The sequence below is a fragment of the Cornus florida genome, unplaced genomic scaffold (genome assembly GCF_030987335.1).
Source record: "Cornus florida cultivar Cherokee Brave unplaced genomic scaffold, ASM3098733v1 CherokeeBrave_3.0.0_Hap2_Chr11, whole genome shotgun sequence".
Taxonomy (NCBI): Eukaryota; Viridiplantae; Streptophyta; class Magnoliopsida; order Cornales; family Cornaceae; genus Cornus; species Cornus florida.
In genome coordinates this window covers 81,933,515-81,957,241 of record NW_026775581.1, presented here as the reverse complement: position 1 = coordinate 81,957,241, position 23,727 = coordinate 81,933,515, and the positions used below count along the sequence as shown (strand labels likewise).

At 38.5% G+C, this 23,727-nt stretch overlaps 1 protein-coding gene across 3 annotated transcripts; it reads left to right on the top strand.

Annotated features, from left to right (window-relative positions):
• The first annotated feature begins 4,671 nt into the window (after positions 1–4,671).
• On the top strand, positions 4,672–22,980 carry LOC132283039 (retrovirus-related Pol polyprotein from transposon TNT 1-94). 3 transcript variants are annotated; one of them, XM_059784913.1, is made up of 3 exons: positions 4,672–5,525; positions 7,599–7,679; positions 21,823–22,980. In XM_059784913.1, the coding sequence occupies exons 1-3, from the start codon at positions 5,147–5,149 to the stop codon at positions 22,236–22,238; spliced, it is 876 nt and encodes a 291-aa protein (XP_059640896.1). In that variant the 5' UTR covers positions 4,672–5,146; the 3' UTR covers positions 22,239–22,980. The 3 variants fall into 3 exon arrangements, with proteins under 3 accessions (XP_059640896.1, XP_059640894.1, XP_059640895.1); XM_059784911.1 differs by lacking the exon at positions 21,823–22,980 and adding an exon at positions 12,263–14,683 and having other exon boundaries at positions 5,473–5,525; XM_059784912.1 differs by lacking the exons at positions 4,672–5,525; positions 7,599–7,679; positions 21,823–22,980 and adding exons at positions 7,695–12,029; positions 12,263–14,683.
• The last annotated feature ends 747 nt before the right edge of the window (positions 22,981–23,727 follow it).

Here is a 23,727-nt window from a genome sequence, read left to right as displayed (position 1 = left end):
AGAAACAGAGGAAAAAAGTAAAGAAGAAAGAAGTTGAAGTTGATCCTAATTTGATAAGAGTTACCAAAGGTATGGTAGCAGGTGGGAGTATCCCACCTATTGTAATCCAATGATTGGGATGTGGAATGTGAGAGGACTCAACAGGCCAAGTATGCAAGTGGAAGTTAGGGCCTGGTTGAGTAAGTTTTCTATTAGTCTTTGTGGTTTGGTTAAAACTAGAACAGGTAGTCACAATTTTAGTACGATTGCTACTCGAATTAGATCTAATTGGACATGGGTAGGTAACTATAATGCTGTGGATGGTGGGAGGATTTGGTGCAGCTGGGATTCTTTGAGGTTGGATGTTCATGTTCTTGAATCCAGACATCAAATGATGCTTCTCCAGGTAGAGATTAGAGGGACTGCAATGAAGTTTTTTGTGGCTTTCGGTTATGCAGAGAATACTAACAATGAAAGAAAACAGTTGTGGATTGATCTCATGGAATGTGCTCAGTTATTCAATGGTCCTTGGTTGTTGATTGGGGACTGGAATGTTGTCAGGTATAATTCAGAGAAGAAAAGAGGAAGGTGTCTTAGTCCTATGATACTGCATGATTTCAATTATATCATTAATCAGCTAGGATTAGTGGATAGGTCTGCCGTTAATGGGGTTTATACATGGTGTAACAATAGGTTTCAGCATAGAAGGATTTATGCGAGATTGGATAGAGGGCTTATGAATGAAGATTGGACTGATACTTTTCCTAGTTCTCAAGTGTTTCTCACACCTCACATGATATCAGATCATTGGGGTTTGTTTATCAAATTTCCAGTTCAATTAGCAGAGGGTCCTAAACCTTTTAGGTTTTTGCATTTATGGAATAAATAAGCAGCTGTCACAAACCTTATTACTGACACATGGAAGGCACATAAGAGGCAATCCTATTCAGGGTTTGATGTTTAAACTTAAGCTTGTCAAAGCGGCAATCAAAGTTTGGAATAGAGATAAGTTAGGTTCTGTGTATGAGAAGGTCATTGATTGTAGAAGGAGATTGGAGGATGCTTAGGTGCAGCTGGTTGGCAATCAAATGAATGAAGAGTTAATTAATCAAGAAAAGTGTTGTAGGCAAAACCTTGAGGTTACTATTTCCAATGAATCTACCCTTTTACACCAGAAATCTAGAATCAGATGGTTAATGGATCAGGATCAAAGCTACAAAATTTTTCATCAAAAAATTAAGGAACATAGAGTGGGAAATAATATCATAGTTATTCAAAATGTTGCAGGAGATTTCATTCATGATCCTGTCCATATTCAATACCAGTTTATTCATCATTTTCAGAGAAGGTTTACAAATGACAAACCAGCCCAGTTGACTCCAAGTATGGAATTCATCAGAAAGCAAATCTTAGAGGAGGATGTTTTTGATCTTGAAAGGATGATTACTAGATAGGAGGTTAAGTATACTATTTTTTCTATGAGTCTAGACAAGGCCCCAGGGCCTGATGGATTTACTGTGAGATTTTTTCAACAGTATTGGTCTGTTGTAGGTATTGAATTCACTGATGCAGTGTTATTTTTCTTTGATAATCCTTCATTGGGAAAGGGGGTGAATAGTACATTCATTACCTTAATTCAGAGAAAGAAAAAGGCAGTACGGGTTGAAGACTTTAGACCTATTTCTTTATGCAATGTTTTTTACGAGATTATCTCTAAGATTATTGCAAATAGATTAGCTGGAGTGTTGGGGAAAGTTGTTGGGAAAGAACAAAATGGGTTTTTGAAAGGTAGGAAGATCCAAGATAATATTATCACTACTCATGAATTGATGAGAGGGCTTTGTACTAAATATACAAAGCTTACTTTGGCATGGAAAGTGGATTTACAGAAAGCTTATGACTCTGCTCAGTGGAATTTTATTTTTCGAATTGTTACAATTATATGGTTTTGGGGCCAAATGGAATACTTGGGTAAAAGAGTGTATTACCACTGTTTGGTTTTCCATCTTGATTAATGGCAGTCCTTATGGTCATTTCAAGCCTGAAAAAGGTTTGAGACAAGGTTGTCAGCTGTCTCCTCTCCTGTTTACTCTCATCACTGATTATTTTTCTGGTATGATGGATGCCAGTGTAAGGGAAGGGAAGATTGTGAAGTGTGAAAGTGTAAAGAGGGCAGGTGTTGATGTAACTCATCAGTTCTTTGCTGATGATTTGCTTTTTGTGGTTAGAGCCAATATGGGAACTGTGATAACTCTCAAGAATATTATAGAGAAATTCTCAAACTTGTCTGGTCTTGTTGTTAACAAAGATAAATCTGAAATCTACATGACCAGATCTGTGAGAAGAAAGGTCTCTATTTATAGATTGCTGGGTTGTAAATCAGGTTCTCTTCCTCTTACTTATCTTGGGCTTCCTATCTTTGACAAATTATTGAGAAGGAAAGACTGCACCAGATTGTTAGATAAGATTAATGCCTTTACTACTAAATGGAATGGCTTGAACATTTCTTTAGCAGGTAGAGTGTAGCTGTGCAGGACAGTTGTTACTCCCATGATACAGTACTGGACTTTAGTATATACTTTACCTGCAGCTGTTACTCCCATGATACAGTACTAAACTTCAGTATATACTTTACCTGCAGCTGTTACTCCCATGATACAGTACTGAACTTCAGTATATACTTTACCTGCAGCTGTTATCAATCTTATTGAGAAAAGGATGAGAAATTTTGTTTGGGGCCATGAGGGAAATAGAATTAAAATGCATGGGCTGAATTGGTCTAAATTATCTGCTCTAAAGGAGGAAGGTGGTATGGGTATCAGGAGAGTCAAAGATTTGAATATTGCTTCAAAATGTGTTTTAGCTTGGGACTTGTTGTTAACCAAGGTTAAAATTTAGGTTGCTTGGTTCAGGAATGCTTATTTGAGAGATACTTCTTATTGGCAGGTGGTGCCTAGGGTTGTGTCATCTTCTATCTGGAAGAGTATTATTGATGTGAGGGATATTGTTAAAAGCAATTGTACATACATTATTGGGGATGGCAGGAATACAAAATTTTTCATGGATCCATGGTGTAATGGAGAGCTGATATCGGAGATATTTAATCATAGGATCTTGTCTCATTTTAGTAGAAATAGAATGAGCTGGATTGGGGACTTTCTTATAGCAGGTGAGTGGGATGCAAATCAGTTTGATGACATTATTAATGAGCTGTATCAGTTCCTAGTGCAGTTTCAAATTAGGGGTGGATCAGACAGACTTGAGTGGCAGGCGAAGGAGTTTTCTTTTAAGGCTGCATGGAATGCATGTAAAATTAGAAGAAATGAAGTGTTTTGGGCTGACCTTTGTTAGAATGGGGGACGGCCAAGGTGGTCTGCTCATGCAGTTCTTGTGATGCAGAGTGATATTTTAACAAGTGATTATTTACAGTGAAGGGGTTTTAGCATGGCTTCGAGATACTAGTTGTGTTATAGACATATTGAAGATGTGGATCATCTTTTTTGTTGTTGTGACTTCACCTTACAGGTATGGATCGAGATTGTTGCTGTATGTCAAGGGCAGTTTTAGAAGTATAATATAATTCAAGGGATGGCTACAGATTTCACTCAGAAATTTAGTGTGAAGAATGTTAGGAATAAGTTTTGCAAGTTGTTGTTCATATCTACCTTTTACTTCATTTGGAAGGAGAGGAATGAAAGATTTCATTCTGATAAGTTTTCCAATGCAAATGAGACTGCTAAAAGTATTATTTGGGAAGTTCAAGATATTTTAGGCTTAAGTTTACATGATACAATTTTGATGTTTTCCTAGCATAGGAGAAGTCAGAATTGTTTAGCTGTTGCTTTGGGTTGTTTTGGATAGGGGTATGCCCCTATGAGTTTTATGTACATTATTGTTCATATCTATGAAAATTTTTCCTCCATTTAGGAAAAAAAAAAAAGAAGTAATGTAAGCCAATGAAAAGGGTAATTTTGAAAAAAATCACTACATTTCAGATTTAATGATGGTCAACCAAATAATAGAATGGTAATAATCATTCAATTCCATAACAATTCACCGTGTCACACCAAACAATGGAATAATATTCTTATTCCATTCCATTCTCATTCTCATCCTCATTCTATTCCGAGCTGCATTCCATTCCATTCCATTCTTGCACACCAAATGTAGCCTTATGGAGTTGAAGTGAATAAATTCAAAATTACTAATAACCTAATACATTTAGAATTACTAATTCAACAACAAACAATCAGTCATAATTCAAAATTCAGCCACTATAAAAAAAAAAAAATTTAATTTAATAAATTAATAAGACCTAAGAGAATTAAGAGTGGAATAAGATTGGTAAGTGCTATAAACTTTAATTTGGCATAAATATATAAATAAATAAATATGTATAATATAATGGTTCGGTTCGGTATTGGAAGACCTCAAACCGTGATCAAATCAAATTTTTTATAATTTTACAAATTTAGAACGTGACCGAATCAAATAATTAGTAAATTAAACGAAGCAGTACTATTCGATTTGACCCAATTTTTGTGTACCCCTACCCACAATATTACATATACGGTCAATACTTCTCCAAACGAGGACTACCATTAGGGCTACGCCGCGTTTCATCCTATGAATCGATTTTTTTTTGATTTATTGTGTTTTTTTTTTTTTTTTTTCTTTCGGAAAAGTTATTGCTTTATGACAAAAAGTTCACTGTGAATATAGTGCTCCACAAAACGGAAAGCAACCGTTTGTGTCAGCTCAACAAACTATAAGCTCAAGCCTTGTATCCATACTTGTTAGCTATAAACAATGCTGATTAGGGTTTTCAATCTGTCACGACATCTTTAAATCCAACATGAACCCAAGACTTCACGCATTCCTTTTTCCAATTTCCATCAATTTATTGTTTCAAGAAACCTCAAACCCTTGACCACCAATTTTCACTCATAGTTTCCAGATTAAAGAAAATGGCGATTATGATGATTAGGGTTTTGAATCTCTCACGATATCTTCAAATCCAGTAAGAACTCTAGGCTTCGCTTCATTTTTTAATCAATCTTTTGTTTCAACAAACTAGATCGTCAAATCCAACCTCCAAAACCCTAGATCACCATTTTCCACTGGGAGCTCGAAATTCCAGAAAGCCAGGGTTTACGAATTCAAAAAAATGGCGATAATAGGCGACGCTCTACGGCAGGCATTCATGCCAAAGCACGAGTACGAGAGTCTCCGCGAGGAAGACCGAGCTTGGTCTAGATTGCAGAGACCTCTTTTGATGGGTGGTGTGGCACTAATTACAGCTGCAATAATAATTTCCACGTTTATCAGCTTGAACATTGTCTTTCTCGGTGAGAATGGGAGGCGGCCGTTTTGTTCCAACCGGCGGTTGCAGCTGCTGCCGATTAACGCTTCGAGCAGTGGGGATCCGGATATTTTTCCGGGAGCATTTTACCTTACTGATCAAGAAACTGTGGATTTTTTCTGGATGGTGGTGTTCATTCCTTCAACGGTGTTATTCTTTGCTTCGGCTGTTTATCTCATCGCAGGTGACATAATACCACTAATCACTTGTTACTTTACTTTCTTTTCTTGTTTTTTATGTGGATTAGTATTGTTGGAAGTGAAATTAAAGTGATAGGACTAAACTTCATTTTAACTTATGCAATTGAAATAAACAATGTAGAAGGATTAAGAGATTTAATTGATTGGTATTTTGGGCATAAACTCTATACTAGCTTGATACTTGAAGTCAAGTGAGGATAAACATAAGGGAATTATTTGCAAAGAAATTGGAAAAAGGAGTTTTTGTTTGGCTTATCTGTGTGCAAAACATAATCCAAAATACATGTTTTGTGGACTTTATTGTTGTATTGCTAACATTTTATTAGTGATTTGAGAAAGTGGATGTTAATCTATGGTTTGATTCTCTTGTTGGCAAATGTAGTTGAATTCTTGTTAAGTTCTTCAAGCACTTATCATAGTTTGGAGACAACCAACACGAATGAAATAACATTTGAAATGGAAGCAGTAATGTGGTCCAAGAATATATGGGATATGGGAGGGTGAATGATTTCAAGTATTAAAAGCATTTCTTGATGAAATTACCAAATAATATTAATTTCATTGGAGATAATTAAGAACCACATTGTTGTTTGTTGATAACACAATCGAATTGCGGAGGAGCAAGTGTTTATATATTGTTAACAATCATTTATTGCTTTATTGTGACTAATTATAGTCAGATATTAAAGGCTCAAATCTATTTTTCGTTCCAATTATGAAAATTGACTCTTTTGTTACTATTTTTATATCTTTCTCGGTTCTCAGTTTCACCTCTTAGAGCCTTAATTCACAAAACCTACTTCGTGATTTGATACCTAAAAAGCTTTAATCAGCATTATTAAATCTCCTACTATTTGGGGATTCTCCATGTTGTTTCCAAATGCTGTCTATCATCTCTTTCCCTAGGGGAAAGAGAGAGAGAGAGAGAGAGAGAGAGAGAAATTCCTTTCCACGAGCTGGTATATTGCATTATGTAGCTAAAGTGAATGATGCATTTCCAGGAATGCTTGAAAATTTGACTTATTCCATGACTTGATGACCTCTAAACAGACTAAACCTACAGTTGAATCACTATTGTTTGTCCTTTTATAAGTGCACCAGAATGTTTCTTTAGTCCAGACTTGTTATGGAAAAGTTAAAAGTTCATCTGAATGACTAAAATATCTAAAATCAGTACCGAATGGGATTTTGTACATTAACTAGAGTATGACAGCAAGGTAATGTGTTGTGGAGAAGACAGCTCAAGACTTGAGAACTGTTGGCTGCCTTAGATCATAACGTAACAGAGGAAATCAACTTGTGTGACTGTCTGTGAGGTCTAAGAGGGTAACATGGATTTTTCTCATGACTTCAAGTGGGAACATCCACCTTGCTCTCTCTACATACATACGCACAGTATAATCAATCCTTTATATGGAAAGTATGCATATAATCAATCCTTTATATGGAAAGTTGGAAACTACATTGAGGTCCTTTGCTTGGTTTAGGGGTTTAAGGCTTGAACATCAATGCCATTGGTGCGATTTTGAGCCTCAAAGCTTCCGTTTTGTGAATGATCAAAGGTTAGGGTTGTCTTGGGTCCTTCCTTCCTAGGACCCTGCTGAAATGGGACCTAAATTAGGTAATGTCCCCTGTTCCATGGGAAACTACTTTAATGATCTTAAAATTCATCTTTCAGATTACATTGGGATTTCAATTGATGAATGTGGATTTGCCGCATAACATGAAACAACGTACTGGGAAATGATGATGACATTATATTCTTTGGAATTTTTTCATTGTGTTAGGTCACATTTTCATCCGATTTTCACAATTTTGATATACAAAGTCCTCGCATGAATACCAATATGGTTGGAGATCTTAAATCAAAACCAATATGGTTGTTCTTTTGGGCTAAACTTACTGATTTTTTCTTCTCTCTCTCTCTCTCTCGTGTCAATTCTATTCTTTAAGGGATGTTATTGCATTGGTGTTGATTTGCCTGGAGCTTATGCGGTTCTTTGTTCTGGTTATGGTTCTTCTTTTCTAATTTCTGATGGTTTTTAACCATGCTGCAGGAATTATTGTAGCTTATGCTGCTCCAAGAAGACATGGATGTCTAAAGGTAGTGGAGAACAACTATTGTGCCTCAAGAAGGGGTATGTCTTTTATGTCTAAAGTTACGTAGTAGTTCCCTCTGTGATTAATTTTTGGTGCTGCTTGTTGCAAATAATGAAATATATGTGAAGAGAAATTAAACGAGAAAAACACAAAAATATTACGTGGTCCAGCTACTAGGGCCTACGTCCACAACACAAAGAGCTCAAAGGGCTACTTCACTTTTATAATGCTCTCCCAACGCATACACAATACAATGGTGGAGGCTCCTTTATATTGGAGAAGAAATTATGAGAATGGAAAGAATTAGAAAATAGGAAATAAGGAGAATTTTTCTCCACTGATTCCTCTAGTAACACCAAATCTTCAATAATAGGAAACAACATTAATTACTGAAAGATTTTTCCTCCATTAAATCTTCAATACTCCCCCTTAAGTTGGAGCATGAATGCCCAACTTGCCATTGAGATGACGAGTAACAACAAGTGTCAATGATGAAGAGAGAAGACGAAGAACAATGCTTCTGAATACACTGATAGCCCAAACAAGTCAACAAAAAATTGCCGGAGACACGGCAAAGGCAAGGGCAATGTTACCGAACACGCCGGGAGTCCAAACAAGTTGATAAAAACTGCTGGTGACACGGCGAAGATGAAGACAATGCTACTGAACACACCGGCAGCCCAAACAAGTCAATAAAAACTGCCAGAGACACGACAAAGGCGAAGAACATTACCACTGAACCAACCGGCAGCCCAAACAAGTCACAAATAGCACTGAGAAACCCTTAGCAACATTTCAAATGCTAAGGGAATACCCAAAAATAGAGGTCCGAACCTAGAAAGAGAAATTAGGCTCTGATACCATGTTGCAAATAATGAAATATATGTGAAGAGAAATTAAACGAGAAAAACACAAAGATATTACGTGGTTCAGCCACTAGGGCCTACGTCCAAGGCACAAAGAGCCCAAAGGGCTACATCACTTTTATAATGCTCTCTCAACACATACATAATACAATGGTGGAGGCTCCTTTATATAGGAGAAGAAATTATAAGAATGGAAAGAATTAGAAAATATGAAATAAGGAGAATTTTTCTCTACTGATTCCTCTAGTAACACCAAATCTTCAATAATAGGAAACAACATCAATTACTGAAAGGTTTTTCCTCCATTAATTGCTCTTGTTTCATGCCAAATACATGGCCTAATAATACTTATAATTTTTCATTTTTTCCCATTCCAGTAATAATTATTTGATAATGTAGCCTAATTTTTGAAGAATGAGATTAATTTATTTTTTAGGGTAAATGACACACACCTTCCTTGGGTTTATTACACGTGTGTATAAAGAATAGGCAATATTACATTGTCCTCCCCTAAGAAATGACATAGCATTTCACGTAAACACCTCTTGTTATCTTGTCATTAGGGCTATTAACCAGAACTTTTCAATATTCCATATTTTCCCAATATTTGTGTGAAGACATAATTATCCATACCATAGTTGTTAAAGGCGTGCCTAGGTTCCAAAAAAGCCCCAGGCTCGTCAAGGCTTAGACAAAGCGCCTCAACGTACTACAGGCTAAGCCCCTTCAATTAAGCTCATATAAAGCCCTCAAGTTCACGCTTTTTAGTAGCCTCCAGGCTCAAAAAAGGCGCGCATTGTATATATATATATATATATTTTTATCATTTATACATATCATTTTCTTTTTTACTTAATGACTACTAAATTAAAAGGTTCTATATCATATATCGTATCGTTTAACCTTATGAATATTTGACAAAATTCATAAATTTATGGTTCACTACTTACATTAACTGCAATTACTGCTTGATAATATATATAATAATATATGTTTAAATATCCATTATTATATACACGCGCCGTATTTCGATCAGGCTCGCGCCTTATACTGTGCCTTGCACTTAGGCTCCAGAAGGCCTTTGCCCCTTAGTGCGCCTTTAGCCTTTAACAACTATGATCCAAACTTTTGACATGGATTTACTAAATTACCCACAATAAAATAAAACTATTGGAAAACAGCCCATACACCACCCATATAACAACCGTCACCTCTCATTGCCACTGCCCTTCAACTCCGCTCACTATAATGCAGACGTTCTCTCTCTCACACCTCATAATTCAAGCCTCTCATCAATGTCTCTCACATAATTTCTAAGGTTTTACATCCAATTCTTCTTAATCAAAATAGTCAAAGTTAGTCTCTTGAAACCCTATGGTATTCAAACCACAATTCACTCCCAGAGTTTTAACATAACTTGCTCGACCACCTTCTGCAAATTGATTTTGCTGACTGGGTAATAGTCTTGTTAGCAGATGGAGGAAAATCCCTTCTTCTGTCTGGCATGCGAGTCAAACCCATTGAAGTAGTAAAGACGCTCTGTTCTTTTTTTGTATCAACCCTCTCTACTTCTCTGCTATTTTTTTTTTGGATAAGTTTCTTCTTGTCTATTCTCTCTCTCTAAAAACAAAACCTAAATAGCAGTTTCTTCATGTCACTAGAGCTTTGCCGTCCCAAACCACCAATCAAATGGTGAAAGACCCAAATACTTACCATTCTGCCTAGATCGATCATCATGCCTTCCTCGCTTACTGCCGATTTAGTACCCAGCTACCATCACACAACATCCAAAGAACCACCACTCTCCCGAACTGTTGGAAATCTTATCTATAAGTTGACTCAACGATTATGGCAGATTTATTGAGTCTTCAATATAGGCTAATTTTTAGGGATTTTATTTTTATTCTGATTTGATTTTATTCTTTTTATTTTGATTTGATTTTATTCTCTTTTCCATATTTGTAATTTTCCGCTTGTATATAATGATAGTCAGGCTCTCAAATTGAGTACGCCAATTTTACCAAGTTACTTTTTGGTATCAGAGCCTTAAACCTACGCCTCCCCCGTCTCTCTCTCTGTCACAGCCTCTTTTAATATCTCTCTCTATCTCGTTAAAGCCTCTTCCCTATTTTTTTTTCACAGACCTTCTTTCTTTTTCAAGTCGCTGTTGCGACAGTCCTAGGGTGAGTCAATCTCCTCTAGGTTCGACCCCTGTAGGGGTATTCCCTTAGTCTTTTTCATGCACTAAGGGTCAGAAGATGTGTTTGTAATTTTTTGGGCTGCCGGGATATTCGGCAGCATTTTCGAATCAGACCGCCGTGTCTTCGGCTTCTTGGTTTGATCAAAATCAGGTTTATTCCTCCTTTATTTGAAATTATTGATAGTCTGTTGGATTGATCTATTTAATATTATGGCTGAATCAAGTAATAATAAAGAAACTCTCTTTTCGGCGCAACACACACCGGCTCAACGAGTTACTAGTATGCTGTTGAATGGCCGTAATTTTGCATCCTGGACTCGTTCCCTCCGCCTCTATGTTGGTGGAAAAGGCAAATCAGGGTGGATTTTGGGTACTGAAAAGAGGCCAGATATTAAAGATCCTAAATATGCTCAGTGGGATATGGACAATTGCACCATTTTAGGATGGATGTTTAATTTTATGGAGGAACGCATTTATAATATATTCATGTTTTATGACTCTGTTAATGACTTGTGGACTGCTTTGAATCAAATGTATGCTCATTCTAGGAATGATGCTCGTATTTTTGAATTATATCAAGATTGCTAAGGCCTCGCAGGAAGGCCTGAATTTGTCCGTAACTGATTATTTTGGGTATTTGAGATCTCGTTGGGAGGAACTAGCTCAATATGAGCCTCTCAGTGAATTTCCTTCTGAGGCAGCCTCTCTTCTTGTCAAACGTCTTGATCGTCAGCATACCTATCAGTTTTTGATGGGATTACGCCCATAATTTGAACCACTAAAGTCTCAGATCTTGAATGCATCACCAATGCCATCCCTGTTGGAAGCCTTTGCTACTGTTGATGGTGAAACACGCAGGCATCGTTTAATTCAGCCCTCAATTGTTCCTGTACCAGTGTTTGAGCTTGCTGGGGATAGTATGGCTTTTGCAGCCAACTTTGGATCACGAGCTTCTGGAGGTCAGATTATTTGACACCATTGTGGAGGGGTTGGACATGTTAAGGCTCGTTGCTTCAAACTTCATCCTGAACTGAAGCAAAAATTTTCTAGGAACCATTTATCTGGAACTGGTTCTTCTCGTACTGCGGCTGTTGCAGAAACTCCTGTTACTACTGGTGGATCTACTGTATTTCCTGGATTGAGCCAGCTTCAGTCTCAGATTGGGCAGATCCAGGACCAGCTTGGCTCCCTTGCTTCTAGAGTTAGTGCTCCTTCAACTGCTCCCACTGCAACTATTGCTACAGGTACTCCTATTGCATTTCATGTTAAGGCCAAGCAGCCCACTTGAGTTCTGGATTCTGGGGCCAATGATCACATGACTGGTGAGTTATCAGTTTTTTCTTCTAATGTCATACCTGTTACCCAATCTGTGTATCTTGCGGATGGCTCTACATCTTACATTCACAGTAAGGGTGATGTTTGTCTGTCTCCTGATATTACTCTTTCATCTGTCCTTCATGTACCTAAATTTGCCTTTAACCTTTTATTTGTTAGCCGGCTTGCAAAAAACCTCCAATGTGCAGTTATATTCTTACCGGATCACTGTTTGCTGCAGGACCTTTGTTCGAAGAGGATTTTTGGCAGGGGTTATGAGCGTAATGGGCTTTACTACTTTGGGGAACCACCAGGAACGAGTCTTCAAGCTTCTGTCCTACCTACTTATAGTGTTTATGATGTTTATTTTCGCACTTTTAGTCTGTAGCATGCACGTTTGGGGCATGTAAACTTTCAATATCTATGTCTATTGTTTCCTTCGTTAAATAAAGCATGTAAGGACCATAAGTTTCAATGTGAAGTTTGTGAGCTTTCTAAACATACTAGAACTAGCTATATTTCTCATATGAGTCGTGCTCCTAGTATGTTTGATCTTATTCATTCTGATGTTTGGGGCCCTTCCCCAGTTACTGCTTTATCTGGACATCGATATTATGTGACATTTATTGATGATTATTCTCGTTGTACTTGGGTTTATTTATTGAAAAAGAAATCTGATGTGTTTCTTTTATTTACCCAGTTTCTTCAAATGATCAAAACCCAGTATAACACTGTTGTCCATAATATTCGTTCTGATAATGGAGGAGAATATGTTTCAAATGAGTTCCGGTCTGAACTTAATAAAAAGGGGATTTTACATCAACTCACTTGCCCCTATACTCCTGAGCAAAATGGCGTGGCTGAACGCAAAAACCGTCATCTTATGTCTGTGGTCCGATGTCTTCTGAGTGGTATGCATGTGCCTAAATTCTATTGGCACATGGCTGTTCTTACAGTTACTTTTCTGATTAATCGTACTCCCAGTCGAGTTTTGGGTGGTAAGGCACCACTTCAGATTCTCCAGCCTGATTATACATTGTTTCACCTTCTTCCTCGTGTTTTTGGCTATACTTGTTTTGTTCATAACCGTAGTCCTTCTCGCCATAAACTTGATGATAAATCTATTAGGTGTATTTTCTTGGGGTATTCTGCTGTGTCAAAGGGCTATCGTTGTTATGATCCTGTGACCAAACATATGTATCATTCTCTTGATGTGACATTTCATGAAACTGTTCCTTTTTATAGTACTAATTCTGTGGTACAGGATTCTCTCTCTTGTGATCTGGAGAAGGAGATTTCTCTTATTGCCCGTCCTGTTCCTCTCTTTGAAAATCACACTGTCCTGGAATCTGTTTCTCCATCCATGCCGGGTTCCCCTCCACCTTTACAGGTCTACTCTCGTCGCCATCGCACTCAACCTCCCCTGCCAGAATCATCTTTAGAACCAGGTCCAGGTAAACTCTCCTTCTCCTATTGCTCCTACAATTCCTAAACGTACCTCCCGTTATCCTACCCGTGATCGTCATCCTCCTAATTGGTATGGTTTTTCTAGTAGCACTAACCACCCTATTTCCCAGTATGTCTCCTATGATGGTCTTTCAGGTGCATATAAATCCTTCCTGGGCAAGATTGGGACTGTTTCTATTCCTGGATCTGTGTCAGAGGCCCTCCAGGATCCCAATTGGGTGTCTGCCATGACAACAGAAATGGATGCTTTACACCATAATAATACATAGGAACTTGTTGCTTTACCTTTTGGGGAGAAAACGGTTGGCTGCAAATGGGTCTTTAATGTGAAGTACTTAGCCGATGGTTCTATTGATCGGTATAAGGCTCGGTTGGTGGCAAAAGGCTTTACTCAGATTCCGGGCAAAGACTTTAGTGCTACCTTTGCTCCTGTGGCTAAGTTGACGTCTGTGCGACTGCTTGTCTCCTTGTCTGCTGCCCATTCTTGGCCTTTGCATCAGTTAGATGTCAAGAATGCATTTCTTAATGGAGACTTACTTGAGACTATATATATGGATCCACCCCCTGGATTTCGGGCTGAGGGGGAGTATGCTGGGAAAGTCTGTAGGCTACGGAAGTCTCTTTATGGTCTGAAGCAATCTCCTAGAGCTTGGTTTAGTCGTTTCAGCGATGTTGTTTTATCCATGGGCTTTGTGCGCTGCCACTCAGACCATACTTGTTTTATTCGACGTCGCTCTGATGGTCGTTGCATTATGTTATTGGTATATGTGGATGATATCATTATCACAGGTGATGATGCTTCAGGGATTGCTCAGGCGAAACTTCATCTTCAAAAGTCCTTTGATGTGAAGGACTTAGGTCCTCTTCGATATTTTCTTGGAATTGAGGTTGCTAGATCCCGTCGTGGAATTTCTTTATCTCAAAGGAAATATGTTTTGGATCTTCTTCAAGATACTAGCATGCTTGGGTGTCGACCCGCTTCCACTCCTATGGACCCCAATCTCAAACTCTCTTTTGAGTCAGGGGAATTACTTCCAGATCCATCCGTGTATCAACGTTTAGTAGGTCGTCTTATCTACTTGACTAACACAAGGCCCGATTTGACGTTTGCTATTAGTGTGATTAGTCAATTCATGCATGCCCCTCGCTCAGCTCATATGGATGCAGTCTACCATATTTTGAGGTACCTTAAGTCGTGCCCTGATCTTGGTCTGTTCTATGCCTTAGGAAATCAGTCTGGACTCTCATGCTTTACTGATGCAGACTATGCTGGATGTAAGACAGATAGACGTTCTACCTCTGGCTTCTGTACTTTCTATGGTAATCATCTCATATCATGGAAGAGTAAGAAGCAGGCTGTTGTTTCTAGATCCTCTGCTGAAGCTGAATACCGAGCTATGCCTCAAGGTACTTGTGAGCTCCTTTGGCTTCAATCAATTTTGGGAGAGTTGGGTCTTGTGCAGAAAGGTTCTTCAAGGCTGTTTTGTGACAATAAATCAGCCATTATGCTTGCTTCTGATTCTGTTTTACATGAAAGGTTGAAACATATTGTAATAGACATTCACTTTATTCGAGAGAAGGTTCGATCAGGTATCATTAATCCTATTTTTATTCCTTCTTCAGAACAGACTGCAGATGTGTTCACAAAGTCTATTGGACCTTCTCTTCTCCAGTCTTCCATAGTCAAGCTGGGCTTAGTCAACATATTTGCTCCAGCTTGAGGGGGAGTGTTGGAAATCTTATCTATAAGTTGACTCAACGATTATGGCAGATTTATTGTCACAAAACAGCCTTGAAGAACCTTTCTGTACAAGACCCAACTCTCCCAAAATTGATTGAAGCCAAAGGAGCTCACAAGTACCTTGAGCCATAGCTCGGTATTCAGCTTCAGCAGAGGATCTAGAAACAACAGCTTGCTTTTTACTCTTCCATGATATGAGATGATTACCATAAAAAGTACAGAAGCCAGAGGTAAAACGTCTATCTGTCTTACATCCAGCATAGTCTGCATCAGTAAAGCATGAGAGTCCAGACTGATTTCCTGAGGCATAGAACAGACCAAGACCCGGGCACGACTTAAGGTACCTCAAAATATGGTAGACTGCATCCATATGAGCTGAGCGAGGGGCATGCATGAATTGACTAATCACTCAACCAAAACCTATCACATTAAGATCCCAAGCTGTTCACCATAACCAAATCTGCACCACCTTAACCCCCAAACAGGACCAACACTGAGCAATGTCACTGAAGCCCCAATCATCAAAATTTGTGGTTAGGACCAAATCTATGAGAAAGAAGAGAGATCTAGCCCTAATTAAATTTCTAAAATTGGGAAAGTGGTGACACTAGAAAGGGATGATAATGTTAGATATAGAGACTGGTAGCGGTGATGGTGTCAGATGATGCTGGTGCTCCCATATTTGGTTAGTTGTCTAGTGATTTAGGGTGGCGGATGTTTTGAGGGCTTTTACTATTGATGTTTTGGTTCCAGTAATGGAGGTATAATAGTGGAGCAAGTGATGGTAAAGGTTTTTGTTCTAAGGGGCTGTGTTGCTATGATGTTAAGAGGGGTGAGAGTGATAGTATTATCATGTTATGGCAGTGAACTGTCTGGACAAAGTTTTAGCGAGAGTTTGGTGAATTTTTTGTTACGGATGTCTCCTCAGCCATGGAAACTTGAGGGGAAGTGCTGTTAGGCCCCCAGATTTCATTAATATTTTTCTCATTCACACTCCAAATCTGAGGTGTGCACTGTAACAAATTCTAAATACCAAACCAACATACAAAATGTGGACAATTAAATTAAAATAATATTCCAAAATCCAACCACTAGGAAATCTTTCCTGCATCAAGAGTTCCCACAGTCTTCTCAACTGAGGAAATAAAACCTAACAGAAATTATAACAATATTCATGCGTCATCAATATCCAAGTGTCTACAATTGACCATCCAATTATGGCTCAATTATAACCTAAAAGGATAATAGGAGAGTGAGTTCACATCACTAATAGGATTACTGATTTCTATTCGATGTTGTTCATAGAATCTGTTGGATGGAGACCTTTGCTTGCAGGGCTTCAGTTTGATGCTATCTCGAGTGAGGAGTGCTATGTTCTGGAGGAGCCTTTTTCTAAAGAGGAAGTTTTGATTGTTTTGAGGAGCTGTAACGGGGATAAAGCCCCAGGTCCAGATGGTTTTTCCATGAGATTCCTTTTGGAGTGCTGTGAGGTGGTTCGAGAGGAGGTGATGGGCACTTTTCATGCTTTCCATATTGGGGGCTCTTTTGAGAAGAGTTTGAATGCCACCATTGCTCTCATTCCAAAAAAGGGAGGGGCGCTGGATATCAGAGATTTTCGCCCAATTAGTTTGCTGGGGTGTATTTACAAGTTGATTGCGAAAGTCTTGGCTTCTAGGTTGAGGAAGGTTTTGGATGGCGTTATTTCAGACTCTCAGAATGCTTTTGTGGGAGGTCATCAGATTTTGGATTCAGTTCTCATTGCCAGTGAGTGTGTGGATTCCAGATTGAGTAGTGGGGTTCCAGGTGTGTTGTGCAAGTTAGACATTGAGAAGGCGTACGACCATGTGAGCTGGAGCTTCCTCCTTTACTTGATGGAGAGGATGGGGTTTGGAGTGCGTTGGAGGATATGGATTCTTTTTTGTATTTCTAGTGCTCGCTTCTCGGTCCTTGTGAATGGAGCTCCGACGGGATTCTTCTCTAGTTCGAGGGGATTGAGACAAGGGGATCCACTTTCTCCTTTCTTGTTCCTTTTGGTGATGGAGGCTCTAAGTAGATTGATGAAGAGGGCTATTAAGTTAGGTTTTTTTGAGAGGTTTCAGAATGGGAAGGGATGCCGCTAGTCTGTTGGAGATCTCCCATTTGATGTTTGCTTATGATACTTTAGTGCTTTGTGATGCGAATGCGTCACAACTAAGGTATTTGAAATGCGTTTTGATGGTTCCAAGTTGTGTCTGGCCTTAAGGTGAATGTTGGTAAGAGCGTGTTGGTGCCGGTTGCGGAGGTCCCAGAGATTGAGATGTTTGCTTAGATTCTTGGATGTCGCACTGGCTTTTTTCCCATCTTTTACATAGGTTTGTCCCTGGGAGTTCCTTCGAGGTTGTTGGGAGCTGGGATCTGGTTGTGGATAGGTTTAAGAAAAGGCTGGCGGGTTGGAAGAAGCAGTACCCTATGTTACACGGACTCGGGTGTGAGTGTTGGACACGGGTACGTGTCTAGAGGTCGGATCCATCTATCTCTCAAATTATAGGACACGGGGACACGGAATATAAGTGTCCAAAATTTGGACACGGGTACTTGGACACTTCATATATGTTGTACAAAGGAGCTGGGAAGGCCCGAAAGTCGGTCCAAAATAATAAAGGCCCAACAATAATTCAAACACCCAAATAGCTTAGCCCAAAGAATTTGTATGTGTGAAATGGATGTGGGTTACAGCCGTTACCCACAGCTGTAATATATATAATAATATAATATTATAATGATGGTACATGAAAGCCTCCTCCAATTATAAAGCCACTGGCATGTTAGTGGACTTGTCTGACTTGATTGTTGATGGGTGATAAAAGAGAATGGGCCCCCCAAACCACTTACTTGGAAGTAGTAATATAATATTATACTGTAATTATTGCTGTAATATAGTACTATATAATGTTATAATGACTGATAGACAGCTGTTACCTATAATAATATAATATTACAATGATGATCCTAGCCTAAAAAACAGTGAGCACGGGAGTATTAAAAAATGTATATACATATATTATATGAATAAAAAATTAAGGCACAAATTTCCCTGTCTTCCACAAATCTGTCTTCAACCTTTGTAAACTTTAAACCAGAGATAACCAGGACTTCAAATCAGAGAACCAGGGAGCTCCGCACAATTTCCGATTAAAAAATAGAGTGTCCGACACGAGTCCCGTGTCCGTGTTCGTGTCATGTCGTGTCGTGTCGACACGGACACTCCCGCCAATTATGGAGAGTCCAGGTAACACAGGCAGTACCTTTCCAAGGGGGGCGAGTCACTTTGCTTAAGAGTACCCTTTCATGCCTTCCCATTTATTTTATCTCTCTTTCAGATTCTTTTTTTTGTGGCTGAGAGAATTGAGAGGTTGCAACGCAATTTTCTGTTTTGGGGGGGGGGGGGGGGGGGGGGGGGGGGGGGGGGGGGGGGGGGAGTTCAAGTTTCATTTGGTTCATTGGGAGCAGAGTTGTAGTCCGATCCGGAGTGGAGGTTTAGGGATTAGGAGGTTGGTGCCCTTTAATAAGGCTTTTCTTGGGAAATGGTTATGGAGGTTTGGGGTGGAAAGGCATTGGATGTGGAGGAGGATAGTCGCGAGTAGGTTTGGGGAGAGTAGCGGTGGGTGGAGCTCTCTGGAGGTGCGTGGTCCTAGGGGGGTGGGGGTCTGGAGGTTCTTCATTCGGAAGGGATGGGATGAGTTTTCCAAACATGTTCATTTTCGGATCAGGGATGGTAGGAGAGTCAGGTTTTGGGAGGACCCTTGGTGTGGGGAGCTTCCTCTTGCTCTCACTTTCTCACGGATTTACAGAATTGCTTCTGATAGGCAGGCCATGGTGGTTAACTGTTATCATCTTGATAACGGGAGACTGTCTTGGGATGTTCAGTTCAAGAGGCACTTTCAGGACTGGGAGATTGAGCGTATTTTGGAGTTGTTATACCGTCAGGTGATTGTGATTGGGGATTCTGATTGTTGGCTTTGGGACCCTAACTCTCAGGGCCGCTTTGAGGTTCGGTCCTTCTTTAGGTGTCTCACGGCTCGTTCTAGGGGCTATTTCCCTTGGAAGTCTATCTGGCGCTCCAAGGCTCCTCTCAAGGTGCCTTTCTTTGCCTGGACTTCTGTCTCGGATAGGATTTTAACCCAGGATAATTTGAGGTGGAGGAATCAGGTGGTGGTTAATCGCTGTTACTTGTGCCTGCGTGATGAGGAGACAGTGGATCACCTTCTTTTACATTGCAGTATGGCTAGGGACTATTGGGATTTGATGCTTGGGTTATTTGGGATTCCTTGGGTCATGCCTTGATCCTCTAGAGGGTTGATTGAGGTTTGGAGAGGTTTTTCAGTTGGGGCTCTCATTCGGGATGCTTGGAGGGCTACGCCTTTTTGTATTTGGTGGTGCATTTGGCTTGAGAGAAATTGGAGATATTTCGATAGAATGGAGAAGCCTATTTCTATGCTTAAGTTCTCTATTATTTCTACTCTTTTTTGTTGGGTTTCAGGGAGAGATTATGGATCTGTTGAGGAGACGGTTGTTTTTTTGGCCTCTTTGAAGGCTTGAGGCGTTTTTTGGCCTTGTGTATTTCTTTGGGATTCGCTCCCCTTTTGAGCGCTCTTTTATAAAATTTTACTTATAAAAAAAAAAAAAAAAAAAAAAAAAAAACTAAAAAAAAAAACTAGTTCATCAGCCAACAAGTGACACTCTTACCATATTCCAAAACATAATGTATGAAAATAAAGGTGCTAACATAATTTGTATTCTAACTAAACAACTATAGACTAACTATACTCACATAATCTGTTTCTGAATTTATGTTTACTGTCATTTAATTAGATAGACTGCCTTGCTTATACAATATTTCACCCATTTGTGGCTTCTATTCAACATTTCTTAAGTCTAGTGACTCAATATCATATGTGAGATAACTCACCAATATAATTATTGTTATTCCGGATCGTACTCAACCATCCTAAACTTAAACTTTTAGTTGATTTTTGCCAACCTCAAACTTAACCTCAATTTAAACTTTTTTATTTTTATTTTATATAAGTAACCTAAATTTAAACTTTTAGTTGACTTTTGCAATTTTAATGTTTAAAAAATTTGAGGGTCAAAAGGACATTTCACATCTGGTGTTAAGTGTAACTTTGCCAGGGTGCAAGTGTTTTAACTTTAGGGGAGGTTAGTGTGATTTACCCTTTTGTTTAATTTTCATTCATTCTTCTTTGTGTTTACATAGTTTGTCCCATTTATAGCAGTATGTAGGATTTTTTTAGGTTTTTTATTGGAAGAGGAAATGTGAAACAATATTCTTCTTCTATATATATACATATATATATTTTAATTTGATAAACACATTTTTTTTTTTTTAACATTCGAGTCTTGTTTTATCTGTTGTTTGATTTCTAAGAAGACAAATGATGTTGCAAATACTAACAATTATTTGGTAAGACTTTTTCCGTTGAATAGACAAAGGTAGATACAATATAGATAAGTTTTTCAAGCATCATTGTTGTGGAGGATGTGAACACCTTGCCATTTATGTAGGGATAAAGAGAAGTTTTGAAAGATGTACATAAGATTAAGAGGAAGTTAAAAAGGTTATAAAGGACTTACCAAAAAAATTAGATTGTAAAGGATCTTGAAACCTAGAATAGTATATGTCCAGTTTATATGCGGTGAAGTTGTTTACCACCATGATTATTGATTTTCTGATGTGATGCAGGTTGATATTTCTCTTACTCTCTCAAAAACAAAAATGATCTTATTACGATTAGATCACCTTAATTGCTTTTTATTCATATTCTGTTTGATGGAATAAAAATGGTGTAAACTGACGACCAGAAACAGAGAGGTTATGAAAAAGGGAAGAGAGAACTTCCTTAATCCATTTCAAGTTCTATGACGGACCTGGCGAAAAAGAAAAGTGGACTGAAGGAACTGACCAAAGAACACTTGTATACTTGATGACGAGAAATTTATATTCGTGATTAGTTGATAACTTAGAGTTCGAACTTCAAAGATGCAGTAGGGCTTAGCTAACAATTTGGTAGTGTAATTAGCATAGAAACTGAGCGGATTTGGAGAAATTGGAGTAGAGCTTGCCACAGTTATTCTTCTCAGAAAACACTAACAGGACCTTTGTTAGACATGCTGAACTGCAACTACAAAACGGTATCCGCTCTTCCATCAAACATATACAAACGGGTTCAACCATAGATGGTGTTTTTGTGATCTTATGTTATTTTTCATGGTATATATTGCAACTTTTGTTTTACTTGTTGGATCGTCTAGGGATTAAATGACTATGCAATATCTCTGCAGCTCACTTGCGAGTGGCTTATGTTGGGAGTTGGGACGTGGCTACCTGCCTTTCCACTTAATGTAGAATTCTTTATTTTGAAAATGGAAGATCACTATTATGATTGAGTCGTTTCCTATTCAGATTTTTTTTTTTTGTACAATAGTTGCACCCGTCCCAGCAGGATTCCAATGCCAGATAGCTGACTAATGCATTGATATTCATTAACTTGTATGTCAAGCGCATTTTGTAATTTTTGTATTGTATTTTACAGGTGGGGTGCGCTGTTTATCCATTCTAAATGCCGTGTTTGCCATCATTTTTGGTCTTCTTGCACTATTTCTTGGTTCAAGTCTCCTCACACTAGGGAGCAACTGTTCCTTGCCCTTGTTTTGGTGCTACGAGATTGCATCATGGGGGTTGGTTGTTCTATATGGTGGAAGTGCCTTCTTCCTGAGAAGGAAAGCTGCTGTAATTCTCGATGAGAACGACTTTGGTGGTCGAAATCTTGGGTTGGAAATGCTCGAAGCAAATCCTGTCCTATTCACACCTGACGTGGAGAGGCGTGTGAATGAAGGTTTTAAGTCATGGATGGGATCATCTTTCCTATCTTCTGATGAGGAGGATGAACCTGACGACTATCAGGAGGTGCCTTATCCAACCCGTAGTAATAGCAGGCAGAGAGCTTGACGTCCATCTTTCTATCAAGTCTTCCGCTCATCCCAGCTTTCCAGCATCCTTTTCCCATTTGAGTTGAATACTGGAACGTTGAAGGCATCAGCTTTCTGTTGATTTTAACTGATACTTGTACACAGATCGATGCTAATGACAAGCTTGTATGTCTTTTAGGCTGATGCAGCAGACACCTTTTAGGTAATGTTCATAACCTGTATAAATTTTTCTAGAGGTAATCTTACGTTTCATTTTCTTTGCCCAGGAAGCCCGGGCCATGGAAAGGGAACCATTTTGTGCTCTCTAGCTGACTCCTTTACTAATTGAAAATTCACTAATAACCTGATACATATTCTCAAACGATCAACAGAAGGTGGATCTCTCTCTTTTATTGCATATGATATACTCCGTATATTACTAAAACAGAAGGTGGTGGTGATGGTTGCTCTTAACCTTTGATGGGCAAAAAAAATGTGTCGTAGTTATGGTGTCACACGGAAGTACGAAACTTACTAACAACTGCTGGAAGCATTGATGTGTGAATGCATGTGTGCTGGGTTTATTCCCGTTTATGTATGTATATATTTGTGATGGATATGAACATCTTCCTACTCTATGGAGGATTGTTAGGCCATAACTATACTGCTTGTGGGAAGTTGTTCTTGAAAGATTGCTGGTGCCAATTAGGTTCCCCGGTAACAATATATTATTGTTCTGACTATGTAATCTTTGTGATTGCTCATAGGATGTTTTTTCCTAATGCTATTTTCAACCGGATTGTTTGGTCTAACGGTAAGCTTGAATTAATTTGATATAAGATAGACTTTTACCATTAAAAATGTGCACCAATGTTGAGATTGAGAACTTGTCAATGAATTTGAAACACCGAGTTTGCCTACAAGCATTTGTAGGAGGAAAGAGAGAGAGAGAGAGGGAGAGGGAGCAAGTTTGGTTATACAGTATGCTTGTACCATTATAGAACAAAAATAGAGAACAGTTCACTAATTCGTTTGTTTGCTTAACAGTTCACTTAAAGATTTTCTCAATTTATTGAAAATTGTTTTCAGCAAAAGTCAAACAAACAAGCTATGTTTTTATTTATTTATGCTTATTATTTTTAATAAAAGTAACAAGCTATATGATTTTTCAACTCCATTTTTTTTTTGGACAAATTTAAGATGGGATGAGGCAATAAAAAAAAAAAAAAAATTTAAAAAATTAAATATAATAGGAAAAATAACTTATAATAGCAAAAAAGAGAAAAGAGAAACTATGTGGCTGATTTGCATATAGGGACGCATAAAGGTAAATGAATCGAGTTGAGCTAATTTAACATATTGGCTTACTAGCTCAATTTTAGATTTTGACAAGTTCAAAATGATGAATTCAAATTCAACTCAGGTCGTTATTTTGAGAAATTCAAGCACGACTTGTTTATTAAGGAATCTGAGCTTATTGTCACGAAGTGATTCCTAAGACGCTTGGAGGATGGAAGACACGCATGCTG